Genomic DNA, 23,361 nt, shown 5'->3' with positions numbered 1-23,361 from the left:
ACGGCAATTAATCTTTGGGGCGCGGGGGGCGAAGCCCTAAAAGGCATTAACTTAGGGGGGCGAAGCCCTAGACGGCTTTTAATCATGGGGGCGCGGAGGGGCGAAGCCCTAAAAGGCAACTGATCATGGGGGCGAAGCCTTAGACGGCATTTAATCATGGGGGCGCGGAGGGGCGAAGCCCTAAAAGGCATTAACTAAGGGGGGCGAAGCCCTAAACGGCAATAAATCTTGGGGGCGCGGGGGGCGAAGCCCTAGACGGCAACTGATCATGGGGGCGAAGCCTTAGACGGCATTTAATCATGGGGGCGCGGAGGGGCGAAGCCCTAAAAGGCATTAACTAAGGGGGGCGAAGCCCTAAACGGCAATTAATCTTGGGGGCGCGGGGGGCGAAGCCCTAAAAGGCAACTGATCATGGGGGCGAAGCCTTAGACGGCATTTAATCATGGGGGCGCGGAGGGGCGAAGCCCTAAAAGGCATTAACTAAGGGGGGCGAAGCCCTAAACGGCAATTAATCTTGGGGGCGTGGGGGGCGAAGCCCTAAAAGGCAACTGATCATGGGAGCGAAGCCTTAGACGGCATTTAATCATGGGGGCGCGGAGGGGCGAAGCCCTAAAAGGCATTAACTAAGGGGGGCGAAGCCCTAAACGGCAATTAATCTTGGGGGCGTGGGGGGCGAAGCCCTAAAAGGCAACTGATCATGGGAGCGAAGCCTTAGACGGCATTTAATCATGGGGGCGCGGAGGGGCGAAGCCCTAAAAGGCATTAACTAAGGGGGGCGAAGCCCTAAACGGCAATTAATCTTGGGGGCGCGGGGGGCGAAGCCCTAAAAGGCAACTGATCATGGGGGCGAAGCCTTAGACGGCATTTAATCATGGGGGCGCGGAGGGGCGAAGCCCTAAAAGGCATTAACTAAGGGGGGCGAAGCCCTAAACGGCAATTAATCTTGGGGGCGTGGGGGGCGAAGCCCTAAAAGGCAACTGATCATGGGAGCGAAGCCTTAGACGGCATTTAATCATGGGGGCGCGGAGGGGCGAAGCCCTAAAAGGCATTAACTAAGGGGGGCGAAGTCCTAAACGGCAATTAATCTTGGGGGCGCGGGGGGCGAAGCCCTAAAAGGCAACTGATCATGGGGGCGAAGCCTTGGACGGCATTTAATCATGGGAGCGCGGAGGGGCGAAGCCCTAAAAGGCATTAACTAAGGGGGGCGAAGCCCTAAACGGCAATTAATCTTGGGGGCGCGGGGGGCGGAGCCCTAAAAGGCATTAACTAAGGGGGGCGAAGCCCTAGACGGCATTTAATCATGGGGGTGCGGAGGGGCGAAGCCCTAAAAGGCATTAACTAAGGGGGGCGAAGCCCTAAACGGCAATTAATCTTTGGGGCGCGGGGGGCGGAGCCCTAAAAGGCATTAACTAAGGGGGGCGAAGCCCTAGACGGCATTTAATCATGGGGGTGCGGAGGGGCGAAGCCCTAAAAGGCATTAACTAAGGGGGGCGAAGCCCTAAACGGCAATTAATCTTGGGGGCGTGGGGGGCGAAGCCCTAAAAGGCAACTGATCATGGGGGCGAAGCCTTAGACGGCATTTAATCATGGGGGCGCGGAGGGGCGAAGCCCTAAAAGGCATTAACTAAGGGGGGCGAAGCCCTAAACGGCAATTAATCTTGGGGGCGCGGGGGGCGGAGCCCTAAAAGGCATTAACTAAGGGGGGCGAAGCCCTAGACGGCATTTAATCATGGGGGTGCGGAGGGGCGAAGCCCTAAAAGGCATTAACTAAGGGGGGCGAAGCCCTAAACGGCAATTAATCTTTGGGGCGCGGGGGGCGAAGCCCTAAAAGGCATTAACTTAGGGGGGCGAAGCCCTAGACGGCTTTTAATCATGGGGGCGCGGAGGGGCGAAGCCCTAAAAGGCAACTGATCATGGGGGCGAAGCCCTAAACGGCAATTGCTCATGGGGCGTGGAGGGGCGAAGCCCTAGAAGGCAAAGGCTCAGGGGGGTGCGGGGGTGGGGGAGCCCTAAACGGCAATTAATCTTGGGGGCGCGGGGGGCGAAGCCCTAAAAGGCATTAACTAGGGGGGGCGAAGCCCTAGACGGCATTTAATCATGGGGGTGCGGAGGGGCGAAGCCCTAAAAGGCATTAACTAAGGGGGGCGAAGCCCGAAACGGCAATTAATCTTGGGGGCGCGGGGGGCGAAGCCCTAAAAGGCATTAACTAAGGGGGGCGAAGCCCTAGACGGCTTTGAATCATGGGGGCGAAGCCCTAAACGGCAATTGCTCATGGAGCGTGGAGGGGCGAAGCCCTAGAAGGCAAAGGCTCAGGGGGGTGCCGAGGGCGAAGCCCTAGAAGGCAAAAAAAAAAAAGATTTTTTTTTTTGATTTTTTTAAATTTTTTTTTTGATTTTTTTTTTATTTTTTTTTTGATTTTTTTTTTTATTTTTTTTTAATTTTTTTTTTTATTTTTTTTTTTTAATTTTTTAATTTTTTTTTTTTTTTTAATTAAATTAGCTTAGTCATGTTTAAGCGGTTTATATTATAAACACTGAGCGAAGCCGGGTAATACAGCTAGTATATAAATAAAGATAAAACCAACATACATACACATTATGCTAAATAATAAAATTACAAAATGAAAACAACATGTGTAAATATGTATGTAGCTAGAAGTCATTTAAAATATGCTGCCTGACAGAACTGTATGATGAAGTAAATATATATACATAATTCTTGTAAATTATGTTGTTTTCTGAAATTTAATACAATGAGTGGATTCATTTTACCTTGAATTTTATTTGAAAGATAGGCTTTTAAACTAATAAGTTCATAGCAAAGTTCATTACTAATGATTCAGATTTTGAATTCGCGGTGGGCTTAATTTGAAGTAGATTGTTCACAAAATACAATAAGCCCCACGTCATTGAATATTCTTTCAACTGTTCGAATTTTTATTTCATTGACACTAATGTTGAAAAAAAATAATGTTAAAATGTTAAATGTTAATTAAAGAGAGGATTAAAAGACTCAATCTCTAACTATTTCTCGGGACAAATGATGAACTAGTATTGTGTATTTTCATCAAATTGCCGTTTTACGCCTATGATTCTTTTTAATTGTTTAAATACCGACTCTATTTGTAATGCCACTACTAAATCTTTAGCTTACGTTTGCTTTTTTGGCTTCCCATCGTGTGTCAGATATTCTTTGGCACTCTAATCTAAAATTTTGTAGGGCCTTTGGCACTCTAATTTTAAATTTTAAAGCGCCTTTGGCGCATCGAATGGCGCCCTAACTTATTTGGCGCCCTTTGGCGCTGCCCGACCAACCCCCTCCCTAAAACCGGCACTGTGATGATGATATATCCGTGAGTTATTATTTAAATTATAAAAGCTGCCGTGAACTTAAATAATCTATTGAAAAAAATGAATTGTATGTATTTTTTTATATTATATACATTCATATATGCGATATTCTGTCTGTCTGTCTGAGATAACGCTCGCCGGACTATAATAGTCGTTTCGATTTGACATGCATGTATACGACATAGCTAAACTACTGCCAAAACGTATATACAATAACAAAAGAAAAAAACTTCTATATATATATATATATATATTATTTACTACCATTTTTTTTCTTTTGGCAGAGAATTTACCGTCCTTTATTGAAAATTTATTTACTTAATTAATCAATTTTTCTATTGGTGTTTTATATTGTTTACATGCACATAGGTAGGTAGGTAGGTAGTTTTTACCATTATTTTTTTAATAAAATATAAATATATTTAAAGGGTATTTGAAAAAAATTTGACCGCGTGGGGATTGAGCACATGACCGACGACAGATTTCTTTTATTTATTTTTTACTAGCTGTATTACCCGGCTTCGCTCAGTGTTTATAATATAAACCGCTTAAACATGACTAAGCTAATTTAATTAAAAAAAAAAAAAAAATTAAAAAATTAAAAAAAAAAATTAAAAAAAAAATTAAAAAAAAATCAAAAAAAAAATCTAAAAAAAAATAAAAAAAAAATCAAAAAAAAAATTTAAAAAAATCAAAAAAAAAAAATCAAATTTTTTTTTTTGCCTTCTAGGGCTTCGCCCTCGGCACCCCCCTGAGCCTTTGCCTTCTAGGGCTTCGCCCCTCCACGCCCCATGAGCAATTGCCGTTTAGGGCTTCGCCCCCATGATCAGTTGCCTTTTAGGGCTTCGCCCCTCCGCGCCCCCATGATTCAAAGCCGTCTAGGGCTTCGCCCCCCTTAGTTAATGCCTTTTAGGGCTTCGCCCCCCGCGCCCCCAAGATTAATTGCCGTTTCGGGCTTCGCCCCCCTTAGTTAATGCCTTTTAGGGCTTCGCGTCTCCGCACCCCCATGATTAAATGCCGTCTAGGGCTTCGCCCCCCCTAGTTAATGCCTTTTAGGGCTTCGCCCCCCGCGCCCCCAAGATTAATTGCCGTTTAGGGCTTCGCCCCCCTTAGTTAATGCCTTTTAGGGCTTCGCCCCTCCGCGCCCCCATGATTAAATGCCGTCTAAGGCTTCGCCCCCATGATCAGTTGCCTTTTAGGGCTTCGCCCCTCCGCGCCCCCATGATTAATTGCCGTCTAGGGCTTCGCCCCCCTTAGTTAATGCCTATTAGGGCTTGCGCCCCATGAGGCTGGGCCCCCCGGGCCCCCTTCGGGGCCCCACGGGGCTGCGCCCCTTGTGGCGCCCCCTTTTGAGCCCCATGGGGCTGCGCCCCATGAGGCTGGGCCCCCCGGGCCCCCATTCGGGGCCCCACGGGGCTGCGCCCCTTGTGGCACCCCCTTTTGAGCCCCATGGGGCTGCGCCCCATGAGGCTGGGCCCCCCGGGCCCCCTTCGGGGCCCCCTTTTGAGCCCCATGGGGCTGCGCCCCATGAGGCTGGGCCCCCCCGGGGCCCCACGGGGCTGCGCCCCTCGTGGCGCCCCCTTTTGAGCCCCATGGGGCTGCGCCCCATGAGGCTGGGCCCCCCGGGCCCCCTTCGGGGCCCCACGGGGCTGCGTCCCTTGTGGCGCCCCCTTTTGAGCCCCATGGGGCTGCGCCCCATGAGGCTGGGCCCCCCGGGCCCCTTTCGGGGCCCCACGGGGCCCCACGGGGCTGCGCCCCTTGTGGCGCCCCCTTTTGAGCCCCATGGGGCTGCGCCCCATGAGGCTGGGCCCCCCCGGGGCCCCACGGGGCTGCGCCCCTCGTGGCGCCCCCTTTTGAGCCCCATGGGGCTGCGCCCCATGAGGCTGGGCCCCCCGGGCCCCTTTCGGGGCCCCACGGGGCTGCGCCCCTTGTGGCGCCCCCTTTTGAGCCCCATAGGGCTGCGCCCCATGAGGCTGGGCCCCCCCGGGGCCCCACGGGGCTGCGCCCCTCGTGGCGCCCCCTTTTGAGCCCCATGGGGCTGCGCCCCATGAGGCTGGGCCCCCCGGGCCCCCTTCGGGGCCCCACGGGGCTGCGCCCCTTGTGGCGCCCCTGGCGGGGCCCCATGAAACTACTCGCCTTGCGCCCCCGCGGGGGTGAATCCATTGAATCGAAAAAAACAAATCGGCGCCCATGGATCGAAAAAAAAAAAAACGAATCACGTGTTCGATGACGTCACCGATCTACGGACGACGAAGAAGACGACGAAGAAGACGACGACCAAGGATACATACAAAGTCTCTTTCCAAATTATAGATTAGATTAATATCTTAATATGCCAACACCTATGCGATGATACATATATCATCGGGTACAACACTAGTGTGTATGTACATAATCATAAAGGTAATAAAATACTATAAAATACTTGAAGAATCAAAGTCTGACTTTGTTTTCTTATTTCGAGTTTGCTTTTGAACATTTTGGTTTGCATTCGACCGTTTCTAGGAATGGTTTGAAACATGACTAGATAGTTATCTTGGTGGCAGGAAGCGCTTCGGGAAGACGTACCAATCGGCCCATCGACCAAAGGCCGATTCGTATTCCACCGAATACGTTGACGCAGACGTATCGGACGTACATATGTATGTACATACTCGTACATAACGTATGTTTGCAACGTTCACCACAACGCAACACACTACGTAGCTGGCAGTTCACTGCTTACGAGGATGTATATCTTACAAAGGGCAACAAGGGCAATAGCTGCATATCTGTTACTCATGCGAATACAGAGAAGACGTCAAGATGGTGGGTACACCCAGTGGCGGACTGGCCATACAAGCGAAGATGCCCGATGGCATGTGGGCCCCACTATCTGTTAGAAAATATGGGCCAAAATAAGTAAAAATAATAGTAAAATTAAATAACTTTTTAACTATTTCACGTGTGTAAAAATTTATAGGATATTGCACTTTGGGCCCTAAAGTTTGAGTATTTCAACAAAACAAATTTCTTACGACATACACAAACAACTAATACCTGCTTTAACAGCGCAAGGATCGGTTAACTTTTTTTATTAGGCTCGAAATGTAAGCTTAAACATTTACATGGGCCCTTTTGCCGGGCCCATTTCCAACCTCAAGATTATGTATATACCAATATCTATGTAACAACTACCTACTGAAATAAAAATGGGAATAAACGAATTTCCGTGAATAATATAAACTGAATAGCTTAAAACAATTTTGATAGGACGATTCATTATTATTGATATTAAAACTACGTCTGCAAGTATTAGTGAATCTTCTATGGAAACGGTCGCAGTGACGTCGATGTTTGCCTCTTCTCCTACATCTGCCTGCTCAAATGGTCCTGATAGTCGTGATTCTGTTGTGACTGTGTTGGCTTCTTCTACTGCTTCCTCTTCCGTTTCGTCTCCATTGGCTCAACCTCCGTTGGCTCAATCAAAACTGCCATTTCTTGTCTCAAAGAAAGTCACGCGCCAAACTGGGAGACCGAAAATTGGTAATTTATTACCAAAATGTACGAGGTCTCAGGACAAAGCTGGCTGCGTTTAATTCAGCCGTTTCTACTATTTGTGATGATATGGTAGCACTAACGGAAACATGGTTGACTTCATCATTTTTTGATGCTGAACTTTTTGATTCTTCCTGGAGGCTGAATCGTCGCGATAGAGTAGATCAACGTGGTGGTGGTGTATTATTTGCTTGTCGTGATTGGTTTCGGTCAGTCCGGATGACAAATTTTGAAACTCTATCTGGTGAGGACTTATGGAATTCATAACTTGAAAATCATAATCGAGAAAGAATATTACGAAATACAAAAATCTTGTAAACATAGAATGAATTCAAGACGATAAACGATATATAGTAATAATAATTATTATTTTTAGTTGTTTGTGTATATATATGTTTTGTTTTTGTTATGTCTAATTTATTATTTTGTTTCTTGTCTTTTCTGTTATATTTTTGACCATTGTGGCGCATTAGGAATTCCTGTAATGCTACAACGGTCCAAACTTTAAATAAATAAATAAATTATCAACCAGCGATTTAAATTTACTTCATACTTTCAAAATAACATTTGATTATACATACTTCGACGATATAGTAAGATTTAAATACACAATTTTAAATAGTGGAAGAAAAATCCGGTAAACTGCCAACAGGAGTAAGCTGTCACTTTCGGTCAACAGGTGTTCACGAAATTTTATATATCAAGCATTAGGTTTATAATTATAGATATAAAATGTCAGTTCAATACGTCGAAAAGTTTCCGAGAAAAAAATAGAAATACCTCGATCTTATAGGGTAGAAGTACTACTTTCGGTTGAGATAAAAATAATTTTATATATACGTATAAATATATAAAATAATAAAAAGACAGAAACACACTCAGACACACAGAGTGCTATAAAATTTCATTTATTTTACAAACTAGTCAGACCTTATTATTTCAAAGGATATTTTTATATTCAAAGAATATTTTGCATAGGAACATAGCATTATTATTGAATTTGTATTGACATACAACAATGAAAGGCAACCCAAGTAAAACATGTCGCACATAAATTTTTGTTCACATTGAAGGTGTAATCGCATGCTAAGGTTGGCAAAAGTGTCGCGTTGTGCGAGGTGAGGGGTGAGGGCTGAAGGGGCAAATGTCAGATTTCACTCGCGTTTGTTGTCTTCGTGTTCGTTTCTCACCTCTCGCCTCTTGAAACTCGATTTTAATCGTCAAATGAATTGTCAAAAGTGTCTACGTATGTAAGCAGTAGTGGCAGAGTGCACTCTAGTGCAAGTACATATGTAGTAGCAGTGCAGTACGCGTAAGTATACACACACACACACACACACACACCACACTTCAACACAAGTTGTTCACATGATTGTTATTGCTACAATGTGCACAGCATACTACCAGCTACCAGCACACAATCAGTCACCATCAATACTCACTCAATAGAAGATTAGGACACTTGGTAGAGCACGAGTACGAGCACGAGCACGAGCACACCACTCTCTCGACTCCCAATTCTAACCTAACTTCACCTCACTTTATCGACGACACCTACATACGTACATATCTTGGATATAGTATGTAGTACAGTAGGACCTTCTAATTTCATTTTTTTTATATTTACATTACTTACATAAATGGAAACAGCATTCGAATACCTTGGACATCCTGGAATAATCATTTTTTCCATTTATTATAACACACGTGTATTTACAGTTTTAAAATCTGAACGGCCGACCATTACACTACATATTTGCAGATCGAATCAAATACTCGAAATAACCATACACACTTATTTACATATAATATAACATTTTGTGGTCCATTCCGAGCTCAAAATTATATATGTATGTAGCTCCGCAAGTTCTCGAAGTATTTGATTATAAATTTTAGTTAAATTTTGAAGGTGCGTTCGAATAATACGAGTCGATAACGATGGAAGATGAAGAGTTGATCGCAGCCAAGAGGCGACAAGCGTTGCGACGGAACGAGCCTGAACTGCGTTCTTTCGAACAAAAACTACGCGACGCTCTCCTGCTAAAAGAGCAAATTTGCCAAATCAAAGAAAAACGTCACAGAGACTTGCTAAAACAAGTATTATTTTTTATTCGATTCGATTATGACATGCTAAATGTGAAATCTAAGTTTTTATTATAAAAGAGATGATCGTTTACGTAGGTGCATAGTCGGGAAGAATCCAAAGCTTTGTCTCGAATATTGGCACAGAGCGACGAGATTCAAAACCTAGAAATGCAACAGACCCATAAAACGCAACTCAGGTACGGCCAGACGTTGCAGCTTCAGATGGATTTGAAGCGAAGGTCTGAGGCGCGAAACGGCAATGAAATTTTGGAAGAGAAAATTAGATTAGCGGAATTGGAAGTACAATTGACTGATGAAAAGCTTCGGTAATTACCAATTTCGGTACAAAACTCGATTGTTATTGTCATCGAAAAATTGCTTTTTCATTTTCATTTTCATTTTAGACCCATTTACGTATGTTAACTGAATAATTATTAAGTCTCACATTTTTAGGGAAGATAAATCCAAAAAAAGTCTGGCGTCGCTCCTAATTCGTGAAATGGATCTCTTTAAAAAATCAAAGGAAGCAGAAGCTCACCAAAATAAATTAATATCACTCGAAGAAGAACGGAAAGCCAAAGAATACGAGGAGTTGCAAAATCGGAGAAAATCAAAATTGTATGTCCTATCATAATTTTAATTATATTATTATAATACATAGGTTTATTTCATTTTTAATTAACAATGAAATGTGCTTTTCAGATTAGAAGATTTAAAAAAGAAAATGAAGGGGAAAGAAGCCATATGTGATATGATAGCAGCAAATATGTTGGCGCAACAGGTATTTTTATCTTCCAATTTAATTTAAAAATGATATAATCTTCCGGTGTCTTACTCTCAAACTTAAAATAATATTTATAGAGACTGATAGATGAAAGGATGCGATTAATCAAAGACCTACAAGAACACGAATATATGGTGAAACAAAAAGCAGAATCCGAAGAAGCTCAATCGAACAAGATCATTTCATTTAGAAACGAATTAGTAAATATATTAAAGATGCAAATTAATATGCACATGGAACGCGAAAAGAATCTCCGAGAAGACGAAGTCAAGTATAGGAAACAGGTAGGTTTTGTTTATTAAAAACATATACGTACGATGCAAGGTATTGTTCTCTGAAATAAATTTAAACACGCCTCATCAGCTTTTAGACAAAGCCAGCCAGGAAGAAAAGGAATTGATCGAAAAGGAATTCATTTCGAAATTGAAAAATGAAAAATATCGTTATGATGTTCAGAATCAAATCAGAGGAAATAAGCAGAAATTTATACAAAACGAGGAGTTGATAAAAAATGCAAATGCATATGTAAGGAAATACAACGATCAAATGTAAGTACATATAGTTGTAAGTTTATTTGAAAATAGGTTCGATAGTGTGTCAAAGTTTACATTTTTATGTTTTGTAAATTTTCATTGCAGGAAGAAAAATATAGACAGGGAAAAATTGATAATCGCTCAAGAATACAGTAGCAAATAAAAAATTCACAAGTAAAATACATACATAACTCGCCAATATATTTATTTCAGTATTTTGTATATTTACATATATTTTTGTATTATTAAGATTTTCAACAGTCAATAAAATTATCATACATATAATTACATTCATGCATGTACAGTTTTATAAGTCATTCGTAAATAAATACCATTTTATAATATTTAGCTAGTCATTGATTGTTTCAAGCCAAGTACAACAAGTATGCATGTGCACACACACACACAGATCAGTCCCGTTAAACAAAGCGTGAAGCGATTTTATTGATTACATATACATATATTATTCATACATTATAAATATACAACAATAAGCAGTCCAAATAGAAAAAAAATTATATAATTTGATACAGATTACTGAGCGCAGTAGCGGCAGATGCTCTCACATTACTATTATTATCTTTCAAAAGTTGTAAAAGACGGAATGTTAAGACTTTTAAATTCTTCTTATAATCTTCTTCTTTCGCAAACGTCGCATCTGAATCCACAAACAGTAAGCCTGAAATAATTCATCAATAAATAAATGGACCACTCTAAAAAGATTCGACTGAATTCTTACCTATAATGACAACTGAATTAGCCCTGATATTCTCCCATGGACTGTTCAAATAGTTCATCGTACTCTCGAGCAACTGTGGTATACTGTTCGGACTCTCTCCGATCATGCACTTGATAAGATCTGTGGTGAAACTGGTGATATGGAGTTTAGCCGAATCGATCAAGTGATTTTGTATCATAGTGTTTGAATTGGGTGTGTCGAAATTCGGACAAACTTTCTTCAAAGTTTGCTTGCATGCCTTAAATAAGACAAATAATTCAAATTCAGTAATGTGATTAAAAAATGTACGGGGATACAAGTTCTTAAAATAAGGTCACGTTACATTTCGGCTGTGAGCTTATTGAATGGACAATAATAAATAATTATTAACGAGTATTACCTTTACTACGTCGACATCGTCGTCTGCGAGATGTAGCAAAAAACATGGAAACAAAGTAAACGCTTGCTCTTTGACACCATCAGATTGGTGCCTGTACGCAATTTCACCAAACAGTCGTATTGAAGCTTCTCGCAAAGCTGGATTCTCCGTATTCATAAAAGCCTTTATTCTGTGAGATATCGGGGAGTATAGTTCCAGAAGTTCATTATTTATTGCATCCAGTAATAAAAATTCGGTCAGATTGATCATGGAAATTAATGGCACATTAGTCATCGTCATACTGAAAAGAAAGCATATGTCATATGTAATTATTTTAAACAGTAAGATTTAGTTCTGTACATGTAAAGAAACATAATCCTTTATTCCAATAATATTATATGTAGGTATGTGTGTATGAAAATGTACAATATAATATTATATATTAGAATAATAAAGGAGGGCATGTGAGCAATGAACGTTCCCTTTAAGAATATATGGTCTTTATGCAGAAAATCAAAATAGCAGATTAAACAATTTAAAAGACACGAGCTTAATATTATTGGGATAGTTTTTTTTTTTTAATTGAATTGAAACAAATTGATTTTCATGTACACACATATTTTATTTTTCTTCCGAATGAAAACACCGCTTGAACCTATAAATTAACTTTTCTTTGCTGATCTCAAGAGATTCATGAATATTTCAATCTATATTTGTCTACGTACTCGTTTCAAGGAACCTTTAAAATACAAATGTATGGTCCATATAGTCAAGAATTTATCTCTTACACGATATGCAAAAATTCCGGTGGTCGGGGTTAGAGATTTGAAAGATCTTTACCATGTGCCAAGGTTATAATATGGTGAAAGAGGTAGGTATCCCCGACCTACGCTGTCAACGAATCGATTTTTCCATCTTTCAAATATTATGTGGTTAAACGTAAAAACAAATGAATTACTAGTTTTGGAATGTTCGGAGTGCGGAGTGGAGACTCTTACATAAATCTTGATCTCCTACATTTCTTCAAATATGGGATACACCGTTATCGATCACTGTTAAGCAAGGATAAATATGTACAGGGATACAATTTTACCGAAAACAACACTAGAGGGTCATTTTGGAGCGGGGTGTGTTGGATGTTCCATGAATGTGTGCATGGCACGACCCATTTTTTACGCATGTTTAAAAGTATCTAAAAAGAACCATGTGCCACGTGCACCGCTGTGTGTTTTCACCCTTAAAATTGCGCACTGTGCATCTCTGAGAGAACGTTGCATGCGAGTAATACATATGTAAGTAGGATATGGTGAAGTATTAGGGAGACCGAAAAGTAATCAAAAAAATATTCCCAAATTCCCTGTCTGCAATTTTCCTATGTGACGAAGATGATCCTGAACTATATAGACCATGGACAGCCAATTTTCAACGATAATTCCTCGATGGTTTCACGAGGATCTGATTCCACCATTGACGTCAGGATATCATCATCTAATTTTTGAGCTCTTCTTTTCGTGCAATCTCCTTGATGTCCCTATTCCTATTTTTAAATTGTTCATACCACTGATGACACTTTTTATGTTTCAGAATATCCCCTAAGTATCATTGATTGTTTTCATTACTTGGTCCAACATAAACAGCATAAAATGACGCAAGTTCCCTTCCTCTATTATTGGTCTCAACATCCTTCCTCAGGTAGAAATTCTTCTTTTTTAACAGAAACAATAAATTTACAACAATAACTTCAACATAATAACAAAACTTAAGTGTTTACTGGACCATATCTCGACACAAACTGACTGGGAAAGAGCTCGTTGAAAAATTTTGATTACTTTTCGGTTCCCCTAATATGTAAGTGTTACTTCAACACGTACTTTCCTTGATGATCATCTAGTCCATGGTACAAATTTAATATAACTGATTGCATCAAAGATTCTCGTTGGTCTTTCTGCAAGTGTTTCACGTTACTCAAACCAGATAAACTCACTGCTCTCACTTCCAATGCTGTATCTCTCCAACCAGCGTTTAGTGTTGCCATTACGGTATCTAACATTACCAAATTGTCGATACATCTGCAAAATACAATCATCATAACATGTTATATATGGTATTTTGAGGCGTACGTATTACATATGTATATGGAGACATGCCTAAAAGTGACTAGGTGACTGAAGAACGCGACGACGGCTATTCGTTGCGAGATTAATGAGCATCGAGCATACTGATTGAGAGACATTACGAGTTTTGAAAGATGTTGAGGGTAGTCTTCACAAAATACGGCGACAATGCTGTGCGCTATATCTAAGAAAGAGTTGAGAAGCTCGGTGGTTTCCAACTGATTGCATAATAAGAAGACATCGAGCACCTGAAAACATCGATAGTATTGAAAGCGGGGTGTCATTTTTTAAGTGCAAGATATGTTTTATCTCCAACCTTAATACAATTGGCATTGATCAGAAGCGCCTTCATCGTGTCTATTGTGATTCTTACGGGTGACAGATTCACACTTTGAGAGTTAGGAATGAAACCGAACTTTTCATTCTTCTTTTCGGTCTGAATGGAGTGAGCTGGCGGAGATGCACCGATGAAACATACGAGAGTTGTGTACAACGCTGCAAACAATTCGGCGAACTTTTCGGTGCAAATATTCTTCGTTTGTGATTGACTCAATACTTCACACAAGGCGCTTATGACCTAAAATGAAACACGACAAAAGTAAAACAAGAAATGTGCAAACTTTTAAAAGAAAACATGTACCAAATAGTCACCGATAGATATTCAACTGTCGCCACTTTTCCGCTATCATATTTGTGGGATTCTTCAAACAATGGTTCCGTTTGCAGGACACTCATGAAGTATTCAACTGTATGCAAAGCTATGGACGAGTCGTGGGCTAATACGTTCCAGCATTCGCACACACATCTACAATCATAAAATTATATCAATCAAGAAACTGCACGTACATAAACATACTATGTATGTGTTATTATAAACTGATACATTTCGTGATTACAAAAAATTAAGTAAAAAAAAAAAAAAATCATAGACAAGTTTACAGTTTGTATTATACACATACGTTAGCTTCATTTCATGGTCGTTAGTCAATATTTGGATGAATTTACATACTATTTTCTTGACAGAAAACATACATACGTAGTTAGACAAATATGAATTTAAGCAATCTATCAGACAATCAGAAGTAAATTCGATTCTAAAAAAATAAACTTACTTTTCAAATGGAAGAGGCTGCATTAACAGATACGCTACGACAGGTTTCAAATGATGTCTGGTAAAGGTCAACATGACTTGTAATAGCGCATCTTTTTCAGCACCGTTGATTTTCTGAAGCGTTTTCAATACAAGTCCCATAATATCGTTCACGTTTTGATAGAAATCTTGACCTTTAGACTTGAAAATTATATTCAGCACGACATTACATCCCTTTCCAGACGAGCCGTTGATCTGTAAGCCGAACAACAGCGTCTCGGTCAGCTGCATAATTTGCTGATGCTGCACTTTATCGCTTACGATATCGCCAATGTGTTCTATTGCATTCGACAACACGAGAGGATCGTCACTAGCGATTTCTTTTTCGAGTTTCGATAGTGCCGACTCACATTGGGGATCGATCAGACGACCATCATACAAGTTGATGATTTGAATGAGTATTTTGATGCAATTTACTGAAGTGCTTCTGATGGTGGAGTACTCGTCGCTACATCTGGATATCATTCTACCCATCAGGAGTCCACTTTGATTGAACCTGCTAGGGTTTTCATACGTTAATTTTATGTTTTGTATGAACGATGATAAGGCTACTTGCGTCGACCTTAAAGCTGCAAGACGAACCGTTCTGCTATCGCTGGTTATCCATTCGTCTAAAATGCTCAACATGTCATCTAAAGTACTAGGACACGTCGATTGCATTATGAATTCTTTCACGAGTGAATCCAGAGAACATTGAATATCGTTCACTAAATTTGAAAACTCGTCTTCGTCCAACTGCTTAGTGTTTATTTTATTCTCCAAGAAGTTGATGGAATTGCTTACTTTACTATATATCAATCTTAAGACGGCATTCCGCTCTTCGGGTACCAAATGCTTGGGCAAAAGTGCTAAAGAAGTCGTAGCGTCGATTATTTTAGGAAAGAGTTCAATGTCATCTTTCGTCGAGTTTTTTTCAAGCATCTGATCCAGAACTAAATTCAAAAGTTTCCATCTATCGTGCAAAACTATATTATGGGGTATGACTTGAATCGCTTTTGCGAGAAGATGTATCGTACTGATAGAAGCTCGCATCAAGTTAAACGATGTTGACGTACTTTGCAAAATATTAACGAGCCACCGGATCAAAGAGCCACAGCCCTCGGCATCGGTACGGATTAACTTCTCCAAAATCTGGAAATCTAAAAGTTCTCTAGCCACGTATCCATAGCAAAGAGTGATAGTTTGCTTCAAATTGTTGATGGATGTATCTTGTTTAGGATTTTTCATGAAATTGAACTTCAAAAATCGGCTTGCCTTTCGAGATTCTATGTCTTTACAGAGCTCGTCTAATTTTTCCACAATGCGAAGACCATGTTTGATTGAAGCGATACCCAGAGCCTCGGCTAAATAATCCTCTTCCCCGGTGACGGCGTTCGGAAGTGCGTTGAAGTAAGTGTCAAGTCTGTATTCGACAGTTTTTTGATCTACCATATTGCAAAGCAAAATTGCCAAAAATTTATACAGAATGCCTTTTTGAGAGATGCAAGATTCGCACTGTGGGATTTGTTCTAGAATTTTGTGGCAAATACATTCAACCCAAGAGTTGTCGTTGACGAGATATATCGCCGAACGAAACAGATCCAACATCATCGATTCCCAAACGACGGCAGAGAAATCTTTGGAGTTTAAGTACGTCAGATGATTCTTCAGATCCAATTCCCACGAGATGGCCAGATTCTTATGAATATCTTCACAAAATTTCAGAAGAAAGTTCAATATATTCCTGTACAATTTTTCATTGTAGGGATAGTTCAAAAGAGATAAAGAACGAACGAATATCGCTTCATTGGAAGGCGTATGCAATTTTCCATTCGTTACAGCACTCTCATTGTCCTCACTGTCGATTTGCATGAGCTGTATTAAGCACTTGGCAAGAATTGAAATAGAATTGCTGTATTTAGCTTGCAAAAATGCTTTCAGCAAAAGCGGCCACAAAACCGGTTTAATATCATTGACCGTAGAACTTAATAAGTATAGCGAATTCTCACAATCGTTAAAAAGATCAAAAATGTCGTTCTCAGACATGTCTTCTTCCTTTGTATTGCATATATATTTGATGATAAATTCGTACAAAACACAATTATCCGGTTCTTTTAAATTTTGTCTGTAGGCGAGTGCGACTATTGCCTTTAATAAAACCCTCTTCATTTTGACACTACTCTCAATGACAATGTTGTCTTTTAATATTGAAATAAAATTCTCGACTATCACCTTCTCTGAAGATGTGAGCAAGTGAGTTAATATCACGATGGATTTCATTTTCTCTTCTTCGTTGTTTATTTTAGCGTGTTGATACAAAAATTCCAAAGTAAAATTCGGAAAATTGATCAACAGTATATCGAAGCACCGCAATACTTCAAAATGGTTTTTAATCTTTTGCGGCTGATCGTAATCTGGCAGAGTGAGCACGAGAGAAAATAGCGTTGAATTGATGCTCTCGATCATCGCCGAAGTCAACAGGATCTTGTTTTTATTCACAGTCCTCGTTAATATGTAAGTCACCGCTTGCGTGACGAAATATGAGTCCAAATTAGGCTTTCGGTACAATGGAAATATATTTTGAACTAATTTTGCTACGAGCATTTCGTGTTTTTCATTGGAGAGCAAATTCGTCATCGGACCCATCGCTTCCAATATGGTTTCGACAACTTTCGGTTCGTTTGAGTTGACCCAATGCAGGAATAGGACGTCGAAGGCTATTGAAAATTCCGTGCTGAGGTTGTCTTTAGCCAAGACGTTTTCTTCATTTGTATTATTACTTAAATAATCCATCAAAGCCATTGAAAAATTCCCCAGAGCTGAAACAAAACTACCGTCTTATTAGCAATCAATGTGACTGATTGTGAGTAAATATAATGGGAAATATTTATTATATGTAAATACCGTAGGCAAAAGCTTGTTTTAACGGATCATTTTTCAGCATTCCCAAAGTTGGCAGCATTTTGGCAAGAATTGATTTCATGAAAGGCAAAATTCCATGACTATTTGCAGCCGCTATTGTTCCCAAAGTGTGCGGAATCGTGTAGTGAGGAATAACTCCAGGTTGCAATAAATCCGCCAGTCGAGTTATAATCTACGAAAGTTTTCTATTGATAAAATAAATGCCATAAATAGAACACATACACATACAAATAAAAATAGCGAACATTTTGCGGATGAGCGTTGCTCAAAGCCACCAGTACTCCCGACGCAGGCATCTGCACCGACGGAATGTAATCTTTGTTGGAAACCATTTCATCGAGCGTTATGTTCAACACGATCTCAACAGTATTCAAATCCAGGGTTTGCGCCTTTTGCATGCAAATTTGCTCAATGGTACTGAAATTTGAAACAGAATAATATTGTATATTATTATCCTATTTGATGGATGTCATTGCTAAATTATTTATAATGCTCCAAAGTAAACTACATATTATACATGTGACATCGTTTTTATCTCACGAAGTCGTATTATCGGCACAATTCACGCCACAGTAAAAGGGGCGTATTTTTTTCCATTGAAAAATGATACAAATACACATTCATATGTACTTGTTATTCATACATTTGAGGCAGGCTAGGTAGAATTGTGAAAATACACTTCAGGGAGTTAAAAACAGTGAACATATGTATATGTATATGTATAAAACTAGTTTAGAACATATGTACATATGTATACAATTAGTTATTTTTATATATTATGTATGTACATACACACATACATAAATATGTATATCCAATATTGGAATAAAAATGATTTTATTAATATATATCTTTTTGTTTTCCTCCTTATAAATGGTTTATTGAAATTCGAATATTTAAAAATTTGGATACTCCTCAAGTTACTCATTAATTTATTTTTTTGGGATGAAAGTTAACCCTTTGCCCGCGGAAATAAATAAAGCGAACAATCCCTGTATGTGGCACCTTTTTCGCGAATTTGGCAATCGAGTTTTCGACCTTAAATACAGATTTTAATATTTACTCAAATAACCAGATTTTTTAATTAGCACATAAAGTATTATTTTAAACAATAAAATACATAATATATCTCGTAGTTTTGGCTTAATTGTCAAATAATCATTCTTCATACAATTGAGACGTGTTTCTTATAGCCATTGTTCAACAGACGTGACTTCACATAAACGAGGTTTCAGTATGGTTCCACAAAACCACTAATTTTGACTGGTATATATTCATTTTAAGCAAATTGAATATATTGCATTCAACTCTCAGTAATATATTCAACCAATTTTGAACCTTAAAACAGTTGAAATAGGCGCATATAAGGCTCAAAATCCCGTGCAAAGTTCAGAAATTCCATAGAAGACGGCCGCGGGCAAACTGTTAAAAAGTGACCTGAGAATATTAGCAACGTGTCCGTTGTGAAGTTTTTTCTTGGTGGTTCGATATTCGCTGCAAGTGCACAAAACTGTGTCGACATTCTGAACGTTGGCAATTTTCCACAAGGATTTCTTGACGGCGGCATTAACAGACTCGTTTTTGTCGTTCAAAGAGTCCAACAGGGTGTTGACAATAGCTGAAAAGACAATGACAATCGGTTATCGGTTATCAGCTATCGGATTTGGACACGATGAGTAAACGGGTAAATGCGCAATAGCGTGTTCATGTTCGCGTTGGATCGAAAGCATTCGAATATACACTCGTATGATATGTAGAGGAATGAGTAGTACTTCGCAAATCGGTGTCCAGCTCGTGATCTCGAGGCCTCATGACGTTGACAGAGACAGAGACAGAGACGCGTGACGCGTGACAGATGACAGATGACAGACGATGGTGACGAAGACGATGACGACTGGCAATAGTTGACAGCGATCGCCAGTGACAGCCGGAGCTGCCAACTGCTAAAACCAAACACTGAACAATTATGTACTTGTTCCGGTTCGGTGATTACTAGTCACAAAGTCACTAAAATCTCTATAACGGAACATCTAGCAGCCGAAAAGTCCATCATACTAACGATCACTATCACACTAACGAGAATTTGAGTGCCAAATATTGCGTATTCGCGATTTTCATGGCAAAAATTGTCTTTGTGACCACCGCAATGTGACTAATAATCCAATTACCACTTGTTCCATGACCGATCGAGATTGACACAGCCTACATGTACATTAAAACCACTAGCGGATCCAGGAAATGGTGGAGGTGGGGGCCATTTTGGAATTGATATTGGCCTAATTTAGCGTTGCCATATTTTCCCGATACCCCGTCGGAACATTTTGATGGAGGAAATTTTTTTTCGTTTAATTTAATTAGATAACTTATCAGTGCGTTGATATATAAAATAACCACCGCAGGCGAATTTTTTTACGTATAACTCTAAAATAAAAGTTCTAATGTAAAAATTAAAATTCTATATTAATTCTTCGATTAATCCAAGTTCAAATACTTCAATGAGATGTTGAAACAATTGAAACGTTGAAATATTATAAATAAGTGAAAGTTCCCTAAACTCATCATTAAATTACTCATATTCTGAGGGAACATAGGATAGAACACAAAATGACGCCTAATGACGATAAATTTCGTACCATCAAGCAGATTTACATACATATTTCGATTAATACGATCTATGTTCTATTTCTCTATTAAGTTGGGTCTTTAATTTGTAAATAAAACATTGCACTGCCTTCTTCTTTCAACTCCACCATTTCGTTTCGTCGTATTTTATTATTTTTATTTATTTTTTATTCGTTTGTCGAATATTGGGACATTTTCAGTTTCGTCGGGACGTCGGGACATAACGGTTTTCACTTGGGACATGTCTTAGCATATGTTCAATTAGGCTAGCAACATATTATACAATTGAACATATTATATAAAAAAATTCGGGTGTGACCCATGACTTTATATATGTATTTGAGGAATATAAGAAGGTTACAAAACAAAATTCGATATTGAACTAATAGCTATGAGTGGCGTAGCCAGGATTTTGTCAAGGGGGGGGGGGTTTGACAGAAAAAAAGGCAAGATAATTTATATTTAATTAATATAAAATCACAACTTATAAAAATAAAGTAAATACGTAATAAACATATGGTATGAACAAAATTCAAATAAAATAAAAATAATGAATACTTTAAAAAAGTACGAAATTCACAGATCCAATATTCGCGTATTTATGTAATATTTTTTCTGCAATAAAATTTATATCCCTATGAATATCTAATAAAGCAAGTCCATTTAGTCGATTTTCCGACATCGTATTTCTTAAATATGTTTTTAGTCATCGTAGTGTGGAGAAGCTCCGTTCACTTGTGGCTGTTGTCACCGGAAGTGTTGCTAGAATTTTTAGAAGTATGTAAATATTGAAGGATTACAAATTGCAATTGCAGCTAGTGCGTTTTTTGGTTGATTTTCACTAGTACTTATATATTGCCACCACATTTCCAACTCTCCAGTTAGAATGCAAGGCCTACAACATATATCTTGGTTGTAAATTTCCCCCGAAGTCTTAATCTTATTTTTTAAAACACTTGGTGGTTGAGAGCTTTTTCCATCAGGAAGCAAACATATTTTAAGCATATTTTAAACCGCAATGATATTTTAAGCATATTTTAACTGATTCGAACTCAGAATCGACCACTGATCACGTTTTCATGATCTAGAAAAAATGTGTGTGGCTGTGTTTCTGTGTGAGTGTCTGTATGTTTATTGTGTGTCAGTGTATTTTGGGGATTTTTTGAACACTGTTCGTCCTATTGAACTGAAACTTAGTATTGGTTACTGAAATTTTTATCGATACACCGTAATTTATTTTTGTATCATTGGAAGTATTTAATTAAAAAATCTCGCCTTGCCTAAGATCATAAAGGAAGTACATATACTGACATAAGATGTTATAAACATGCATCGAAAAACATATATACAAAAAAATTCAATCGTATTGTGTCGGCGAAAATGCAGTTTACATTGCAATCACTCTGGATTTAAAGTGAATTTTTATTTGCAGTGAAAATAGCAATTTCAAGATTGCATTTTGAAAGCACAATACTAGATTCAAAACCACCGTTTGCCGATGGCAAATATTATATCATACAATGTCGGTGCACAGGTACAAACATAGTGTGAGAAAGCAAACAGGCGGCTAGAACTGTACAAATGTACAAATTACTACGACAAACAGACTAAAATGCAACCTACGAGCGCACTCCTTCATCTTTTAAGAAAAATCTGAAAAAAAAAGTAAGAAACAATCCACAAATGAACCGTTAAACGAAGGTCTTCATTAATATCGTTGCTGAAAATAATAATATGAAATCGTTGCTGCCGAGACTGAATGTGATATTTTCCACCTAAGTGAGCGTAAATTGTCGGAAATTACTCTAACCCATTTATCTGGTAGTCTGCGCTCATCATTGTTTTCATGATTGATGGTGATTTATGAGTGAAATTTTGATTAACTCTCTTCCATTTGGGCCTTACAGGAATGTTTTGTATTTGTAGTTGTTTCTTACATATTTATTGAAACTGGCTGTAGGTGCAAGGCATTCCTTATGCTATATTTTATTTGATATTTTTACTTTATCTGTAATTATTAAATGCTATTTTTTATGTTTATGTATGGATGTATTTATGTTTATGTTTAATTGTTATTTTTTTTTTTTTTATTTTTTTTTTTTTTTTTTTTTTTTGTGTTATATTTTTTGACCATTGTGGCGCTTTAGGAATCCCTGTTATGCCACAATGGTCTGTTTAGAATAAATAAATAAATAAATATTCAGCGCCGTTTAAATAAGCACATCAACATTTATATAATCAACGAAAACTAACAGCTTTTGAAAAAATCCGAAAATACTAGATATTTAGCACACAAATGAATATATTTGCATCCCAAGCTAATTTATCAGAAGTGTGCAACATTCAAACCTATCTCCTCGGCATTTGGCTAGTCCAAAGATCACATGCTACTTTTTTTCCTCTTACACTATATTAATGCCAGCGCCGATCTAATAGAATACGGCTGATTATGCGATAAATTAACGATCAAATTTATCAGTATGAATCAGTGGCGTAGCGTGAATTCCAGGCGCCCCCCCGCAAAATATTTTAAGGCACCCCCCCCCCCATTAATTCATATTATTTCCTTATAGCAAAATAATTTTCCAAATTAATAATTCATACCTTTTTTACGTAGAAAAACTTTTTTCTGGACTCATTTGCAAACAAGACTACTTTGTTAAAATTTAATACGAATCATTGCTAATATTTTAAGACGATGTTGTGACATAGTCGACCTTAAGTAATTTTTAATAAGTTTCTACTAGTGAACGAGCGCTCCGTAGTGGCTACAGTTACCGGAAGCGTGAGGAACAAGATGATTTAAATGACGAATTTAAATTATAAAAATTACAAATGAAGAGCTTTGCCAAATTATGAACACGTTGATCTTCTTTATTTTTACAAGGTTTATTTTCTTTTAAGCACGAACGGAAATCAAGTATCTGATCAGGCAATGATTTGTCATAATCATTGACATATTAGTTGGCTAGAGACATAGCTTCATGATATACATATGTACATAAATGTAAATCGTCATCTGATAATTGTTTTGCAGGAAAGCCAATTTTGAAACAATGTTTAAATAACGTGATAGGAACCTTCATTTGCACTTACATAGGTTACGCTTAGTGCCGCATGAAAAATTGTATAAAATTTGTTTTAATGGATCCTGGAATCGTATATCATGACTAAGTTCATCGAAATGC

At 38.9% G+C, this 23,361-nt stretch overlaps 2 protein-coding genes across 4 annotated transcripts; one reads left to right on the top strand and one right to left on the bottom strand.

The window, feature by feature from the left end:
* The first annotated feature begins 7,985 nt into the window (after nt 1-7,985).
* LOC143918250 (uncharacterized) lies at nt 7,986-10,790 on the top strand. 3 transcript variants are annotated; one of them, XM_077440032.1, is made up of 8 exons: nt 7,986-8,199; nt 8,797-8,984; nt 9,069-9,298; nt 9,426-9,590; nt 9,675-9,753; nt 9,834-10,040; nt 10,120-10,304; nt 10,395-10,790. In XM_077440032.1, exons 2-8 carry the CDS (start codon nt 8,826-8,828, stop codon nt 10,450-10,452), a joined length of 1,083 nt encoding a protein of 360 aa, XP_077296158.1. In that variant the 5' UTR covers nt 7,986-8,199; nt 8,797-8,825; the 3' UTR covers nt 10,453-10,790. The 3 variants fall into 3 exon arrangements, with proteins under 3 accessions (XP_077296158.1, XP_077296159.1, XP_077296160.1); XM_077440033.1 differs by having other exon boundaries at nt 7,997-8,199; nt 8,784-8,984; XM_077440034.1 differs by lacking the exon at nt 7,986-8,199 and adding an exon at nt 8,218-8,449 and having other exon boundaries at nt 8,784-8,984.
* On the bottom strand, nt 10,465-19,625 carry c11.1 (maestro heat like repeat family protein c11.1). The gene is made up of 12 exons (XM_077440030.1): nt 19,324-19,625; nt 18,989-19,169; nt 17,797-17,968; nt 17,534-17,723; nt 14,613-17,448; nt 14,152-14,305; nt 13,817-14,077; nt 13,534-13,748; nt 13,258-13,455; nt 11,408-11,687; nt 11,029-11,266; nt 10,465-10,968 (listed from the first exon to the last, which is right to left on the bottom strand). Exons 1-12 carry the CDS (start codon nt 19,361-19,363, stop codon nt 10,805-10,807), a joined length of 4,929 nt encoding a protein of 1,642 aa, XP_077296156.1. The 5' UTR covers nt 19,364-19,625; the 3' UTR covers nt 10,465-10,804.
* Nucleotides 19,626-23,361: the final 3,736 nt, after the last annotated feature.

This window comes from Arctopsyche grandis, chromosome 10, assembly GCF_051622035.1.
Source record: "Arctopsyche grandis isolate Sample6627 chromosome 10, ASM5162203v2, whole genome shotgun sequence".
NCBI classification, from domain to species: Eukaryota; Metazoa; Arthropoda; class Insecta; order Trichoptera; family Hydropsychidae; genus Arctopsyche; species Arctopsyche grandis.
Note: the sequence above shows the minus strand (reverse complement) of the source record. Positions and strands in the feature narration are given on the sequence as shown.